Source organism: Marmota monax, unplaced genomic scaffold, assembly GCF_021218885.2.
Source record: "Marmota monax isolate L192 unplaced genomic scaffold, Marmota_monax_Labrador192_F-V1.1 WCK01_AAM20220418_F8-fsc00006, whole genome shotgun sequence".
Lineage (NCBI taxonomy): Eukaryota > Metazoa > Chordata > Mammalia > Rodentia > Sciuridae > Marmota > Marmota monax.
The window spans coordinates 21485444-21492798 of NW_026693712.1; the positions used below are offsets into that span (position 1 = coordinate 21485444).

The window sequence follows — 7355 nt, forward strand, 5'->3', positions numbered from 1 at the left end:
ATAGGGGTACAGTTAACTTCATTACAAGTCCTTGGACTGAATGAGGAAAAAGTTAGTTTCCTAGAGGAAAACTAGAATAATGTGATCCTGACAAAGGTGAATGGTAACTGGGTAGAGAAATTACAATCTTTTGAAAAGTTAAAAATGTTTGAAACTTTTGGATAGATGAATGACATTTGACAAAAGGAGGTAGGATGTGAATAGAAGTCAGATCAAAGACACAAAGGGCTAGGTTGGATGGGAATAAATCTAAGGGACAGAATGGGATTATATTTGAGTCTATCCTGAAATGACATGAATAAAGCATAGAATTCGGACAGGCAATGAGGAGTTTACTGAAGTTTGGGTCCCTATTGCAGTTTGGATTCCGAATGTTCTCCGAATGTTCTATGTGTTGAAGGCTTGATTTCTAGCACATCCCACTATTGAGAGGTGGTGAAACCTTTAGAAGGCGGGGCCTATTGGAAGGAAATTAGGTCATTGGGGGTGTGCCCTTGACAGGGATATTGGGATGCAGTGCTGCTACTCTCTCTTTGTTCCCATTCTTGAGGTAAATGAGCTGTCTCTGACACATGCTCTTGCCATGATGTACTGCCTCACCACAGGCTCAAGCACAACAGAGCCAACCAAACATGGGCTGAAACCTTTGAAACTCTGAGCCAAAGTAAAACTTTTCCTCTTATAAGTTGATTATTCCAAGTATTTTGTTACAGTAATAGGAAGCTGATTAATAGAGCCCCTGTTTGATTTTGGCACAAAGCTGTTTTGCCTTCATGCTTTAGTTCTAGGCTCTTTATTCTCCTATATTACAGAGGACCTGAGACTTTAAAGGTAGCTCATCAGAAAAGCTAATATTTAGATGAAGTGTTTTATCCTAAGTATAATAACAACTTATCAGTGATTATTATTAATGATAGTGTGTTGCACGTTATTCTCTATTACTCTCTCTTTTTCTCTTTCTTTCTTAGGTTAACTATTCGAAAATATTGTAGAACAGGAGCAAAATTATGTTCCCCAAAAGATCACTAGAATTTTTTGCTATGCTTTTTCTATCACAAAAATTTGATTAAGATTAATTTAAAATGACAGAACTGAAGACATGTTTTACTTGCCTTAAGCAGAGGCCAGATTCAATGTAGAACATTCGTATCCTTCATTGTGGAACAATTATCAGCTGATTTATATATTACATAATTCTTATTAGTGGTTTAAAACCACTAATCAAGCTTCTTAAAAATTTAAAGACATAAAAGAAGAATATTTAACATTTTATATGCTATTTGATAAACTTATTAATTTTTAGCAAGGTCTTTATGATTGCATTTAGAAATATATGTTGTTATTGTTGTTTTAGAATTGGCAACAACTTGGACTGGAGCACTTTAATAGAAAAGTTAAGAATGGAAGCTTGTTTCTAGGAGAGTGCTGGTTAGTCTTACATTTGTTTTGGAGATCTAATCGTTGCCATATGTTAGACCTATCAAATGAATGATGTAATTTAGGCTGCCTGTTGTCCTGCCAACTGCTCCATGCTGCCTCCTCACTTTTAGCAAGCATTACTCCAATATGTGCATATATCACCCAGCAGTAGTTTCTTATACAACCCTGGTAGTCCTTGGGCCCTTAACCTTATCCATCATCTACATAAGCTCTATCTTTTTCCCACTGTAATTTAAACTAGTGAAAAAATCATAGTAACCTTGGCAGAGAATGTACTTGAAGGATAATAGTTAACCCAGTATTCTGATGCATGAATAGAAAACCAAAGCGAGGGTTGATGAAATTAAATCATGATGGATGAATTCAACTTTCTCCACCATGACAGTGAAATACTTCTTTTTTAATGAGACATTAGATGGTACATTTCACCATTCTGAAGAATAGGATGACAGAGCAAAACAAAAAGCAACTTATATATTTTATCACCTCTGGTGACTTCTATCTAGGAAGATACAAAGTTCCATCTGAGTATCTCAAATATTTATGGAGCTATAACCCATAATCTTTCAACTTAATAAATGAACAAACAGTCGATCCATGACTTATTCCAGGTTGTTATTTATATATCTGTATTTATTGGAAGAAAAATTTGTAGGTATTTTATTCTCTAAGTTATATTAGGAGAAAAATCTGTGATCAATAAATACATTTGAAATTTATTTTTTAACAGTTTGAGTTGCACTGTCACAATCATCCACTGTTTTGAACTATGATTTTTCAAAGAGTAAGACAGTGAGAATTTTCTCAGCATTATGAGAGAATCCTAGAATTTGCCACTGTGCAGCTTGAAAGGCTTTTATATATCTTTTTGTATTCAAACATTAAAACTACTTATTTTAACCTGGTATCCTCATATACTTTCATTATGGCTGATTTCTTTTTCGCTACCCTTTTTGGTTCTTTTTTTCTTTATACCTAGGATTGGTGAGATAATTTTCTTTAATTTACACCTTTTGCATGGTCCAGCAGGATCTAAAATTAATCCTTTCCTTTATAGCAGTTGTACTCTTATGTAACCTTTGGCTCCCACATGTCATCCTAATGAACTTCCCCATTTCCTACTGTTCTACAATCTGTCTTTTTGGCATCTTAAAACCTTCTGCACTCTTTTTTTTTTGGGTTGGTGTGTTGGTTTGCTAGGACTTCCATAACAAAGTACCACAGAGTGGGTAGCTTACACAACAGACACTCATTTTCTCACAATTATGGAGGCTGGAAGTCAGAGATCAAAGTATTGACACAGCGGATTCTTTGTGGGGGTGGGGCATGAGGGAAAGGTATGTTCCAGGCCTTGCTTCTTGGCTTTATAGATGGCATCTTCTTCCTGGGTTTTCATGTTGTTTTTCCTCTGTAAGGGCTAATGTCCAAATTTCCTTTTTCTATAAAGGACACTGGTAATATTGGATTAGTATCTACCCTAATGGCCTCATTTTAACTTAATTACTTCTGTAAAGACCCTAGCTACAAATACAGTACTGTCTGAGATACCAGGAGTTAGGAAAACAGTATCTGAATTTTTACTACTACTACTACTACTACTACTACTACTACTACTACTACTACCACCACCACCACCACCATCACCACTACCACCACCAGGGATTGAACCCAGGGACTCTTATCACTGAGCCACATCCCTAGCCCTTTTATTTTTTTATTTATTTTTTCATAGGAAATAAAAACCTAAGACATTAGTTTATTGAGCTAAAATATCAGCATTGTTCACTATCCCAAGAGGAGCACAGGAGGTAACTCCAAGGCTGCTGAAGGTCAGGGCAGCACAGAGCAAGGCACAGTGATGGGGAAAGGGAGTCGGGCTCAACTGCAAAGAATCACAACAGGTAGCCAGGACTTATCCCACAGAACTGCCCCTTGGGCTCCTGGAGAAACATCCAGGCCCCACCATCACCTCTCCACTGAGGAGAGAAAGTAACAGAATTTTTTGGTCATAGTGACATTTTGGCTATATATCCTTAAGAAAAGGACTGGCACAAGCTAATGGGGAACAGTGTGATAAAATAAAATGGAATCAATCAGGCTACTGTGTTCTACCCCCCAACTTTTCCTTTTTACTCAAATAAAGGAGCAGAACAAGGCCATTCATTATCTTCTTATCTTTATCTTAAAGCCGTGGCATTTCTATTAGAGACAAACACAAAACACCAAAAATTGTTCTAATACTACTTGGAAAGGCATCAGCAATATGACAGATAAGTTCTTGTTCCCTCAAGATATTTTACTATCTATAACTTATGATAGCCCATAAAAGGATGCTGGGTAAACCCAAATCTAGAGATCTGACTCAGAGTAACAGCCACCCTTCCCTCCAGGGGTAACTGTCTTTGGAGCTTTGCCCCCAAGCTCCACCTGCCCTGTGCCGCTCAGGTCTAGACAAGCAGGCACAGAGGCAGCCAGTCCTGCACTGGTGATTCAGCACACACTCTTGTTAGGTCCCTTAGTCTTGAGAACAAAAGCTCACCTGGGAAACAAGGAACACATGGACCCAGCTCCACCTGAGCACTAGGAGAGAAGAATGGCATGTCTGGAGCAAGCAAGAGCTTTCAAATACCTACTTTTTCTGTTCCAAAGAGCTAAGGACTATTCACATTAGAGGACATTAAAGTCCCTTTGGCTCATGTAGCATACAAAAACTAGACCCTTCTTACCAAGCAGGCTTTAGGACAAATATCCATGGGAGTGGGCAATGCATTTTTTTTAGTCAAAAAGTCTCCATGTTGGGAAGACTTAAATCCACCAGTCTTCACTTAGCTCTGTGTGGTGATATCTCTGGAAAGGTGAAAACAAGGGTAAGATATGAAGCTCTGTAAGCCTCAATTTCCCCAGATATAAAATGAGGGTAGTGGGGTTTACCCCAGAGGATCACTGTGACACAATATAAATAAAACACTGAGCTTAGCACAAAGAAGACAGAGGTGGAGGAATATGGGGCATAAGAAAAGAAACAATAAAATTATATATTTGGACAGGATAATAGAGGGTTTCTAAAAGTCTTCTTTAAGACCAACTCAGATCCTTGGGAAAGACAACATACAATACTGAGTTCCAAGATAGCAAAGCAGATATATCAAAGACAATGTATGATTTGGATACATAAAAAAACAAAAAAAACAACAACAACAACAACAAAAACAATGCCTTCCTTCACACACTGTTCTTCCAGAGAGACATGAATGCAGTATTAACTAGTGGACACAGTCCTGATAACATGACACAAGACCAGTTCTCGATCTGGAGATATGACAATGCTCTTAGTAATTAGTTCACAAGTCAAAAAGACAATGACAAAAAAATTGTAGATTTTTCATCCTTCGGAGGAATTTCCAGTTGTAAATTTAGGATTCCATCATTTCTTTAAAGGAAAGCCACGAAATACATCAGCCTGAAGAATGCATGCCTGCCTCATTTCAGCTGATTAGCACGTCTTCTGAGATTAAAAACTAGGATGGCTTTCCCGTCTGGGTTCCTAACTGCTCCTTCGCTTTGAGTTCTTTTAGCTTCTTCTCATAGCGACTCATGAAGTAATCATCTGGTTCAATTCCTGCATTCTTCAAGTTTTCCATGACCTTTTCCAGTCTGAGCACTGAACGGGCTCCCTCAATCTTTCTTGTGCTCAGGTACAGAGTGAACTCTTGGAAATCCAGAAGCTTACAGGTGTCCACAGAACAGATATTTCTGATATCACTGCTTCTATCCAAACGAGGGAAAAACACCAGTCCTGACAACTTCCCTAGGTCCTGGAGGCTCACTTGGAATTCAGTTAACTGGGGTTGGAAACCAGTGGCTTCATTGGGCACGACAAAGGCCCCCAGTGCCAGCGGTTCAGTAGACTCTGGGCTTCTGCGAGCCAGTATCACCTTATAAAGGTGTGAGGGAACTGCCACATTGTCCTCACCAATCACCTGGTAACTAACTGTTTTTTTCCCATCACTTCTAGTCTGAGGTAAGGTTAAAGGTCCAGACACTACCCAAACATCTTCAAACCTCTCTGTCAGTTCACGACAGTACATTTCTATTCTGTTCCAATATCCAGAATTATTATCAAAATTCTGAGGCACAATATTAGAAAGGTAAAAGGTTTCAGCCATGGCTTTACTAGAAAATTTGTTATTTCCTGCTGGAGCCATGTGTCCTCGTGACCAGCCACTTCCAACATAGTCTTCATTGAAGGCACTGAAGGCTGGAGGGATGTTGGGATCAGGCTTGAATTTACAATGTTTTCTGTCGGCATCACCCATGATCTTACTTCTGGATATATGTTTGAGAACCCATCTAGGCACCCGCTTTGTCTGATCATAAGACAAGGCATGATTAGTATAACACCTAGTCTCTGTTCCAGTTAAAGGAAATCCAAATTGTTCCAATACAGCCTTTTCTGCAGATTCCTGGTGAATTCTTCGGGGACGAAGGGAGAGATCTCCAGAGAAAATTAAGGTCCGGAAAGGGGGCAGGGAGGCCGCAGCATCCCTAGCCCTTTAAAAAAATATTTTATTTAGAGACAGGGTCTCACTGAATTGCTTAGGACCTCACTAAGTTACTGACGATGTCTTTGAACTCGTGATCCTCCTGCCTCAGCCTCCCGAACTGCTGGGATTACAGGTATGTGCCACCTGCCCAGCTCTATATCTGAATTTTAGGCTGTGAGGATATGATCAAGCCTATTGTAAAAGGAAAGAATAACATAGAATTATTTAATATCATATGGTATTTCCAAGATATTGAGATTTTATGTAAAAATATAGATCTTAATTATTAGGCTACAAATAGGGATAGTCACTTGCATAGTGATTGTGATCTTCTGGAAGTTGAAATGCTAAGCTGAGAAGATTTACAATTCTCTTTCCCCTGATACATGACAAGAAAACAGCACAAGCTAAATTAGCTGTTTTCTTTTGCTAATAACATTGCCAGAGACTGGGTAAATTTTAAAGAAAAGAGGTTTATTTTAATTCTTGGTTCTGGAGGTCCAAGGTAAAGGTGCTACATCTGAGAATGGTCTCTTTGCAGGGATGGCCCCAAGGCACTGAAGGAATCACATAGCCAGAGACTGTGTGTGTGTGTGTGTGTGCATGTGCGTGCATGTGTGCGTATGTGTCCTTTGTCTTTCTGTCTCTCCTTACAAAGTTATTATTATGCAACCATGACAACTTCACCCTAATAATCTTATCTAATCCTGATCATCTCCCAAAGGCCCTACTTCGAAACATCATACCTGGATTAACTTTCTAGGCTATTTAGTACAACATGATGGGAATTAAATTCTAACATGAGTTTCAGAGAGGACAAACCTCTTCACATAGTAGCAAGTATGTGAAGAGTGGAGCCTAAAACAGAAATGGGAAAACCGATCCTTGAGAGCCTTGAACAACAAATGGTAAAGAAAAATACTCGTTTTAATGAATAGTTGTATTTTTATTCAGATTGAAACATATACATGCAAACCAATACTTTCTCACCCCAAAATTTCAACATTATGTTGCATTCAATATATGCTATTTCATGAGAGTCAATTATTTCTCTATTGTCATAAAGTCTTTAAATATAAGAAGAGTCCCATAAATAATAGTAAAAGATTGTACAATAATTCCAAGGTGGCCAAATGGATGAGAACCTCTTTCTTTGGAGTCATAATAAAACACTGAATTATTTCAAGACTCAGGTATTACTAGAAGGCATGTGAGATCAGATGCTCTGCAAATAGCTTTTGACTTTTATGCCATTGTTTCCTCCTCTGAATAAGAAGTTATAATTCTATAGAGATATGAATGACCTTCATCATTGTCTAGTATAAATAACTTAGGGTAATGCTGGTGGAGGTTAAATTCTAGAGATAGGGT

At 38.3% G+C, this 7355-nt stretch overlaps 1 protein-coding gene across 1 annotated transcript; it reads right to left on the reverse strand.

Annotated features, from left to right (window-relative positions):
• Positions 1 to 4711: 4711 nt before the first annotated feature.
• On the reverse strand, positions 4712 to 5892 carry LOC124103725 (nuclease EXOG, mitochondrial). Its single transcript, XM_046460435.2, has one exon. It carries the CDS (start codon positions 5754 to 5756, stop codon positions 4959 to 4961), a length of 798 nt encoding a protein of 265 aa, XP_046316391.2. The 5' UTR covers positions 5757 to 5892; the 3' UTR covers positions 4712 to 4958.
• Between the last annotated feature and the right edge of the window lie 1463 nt (positions 5893 to 7355).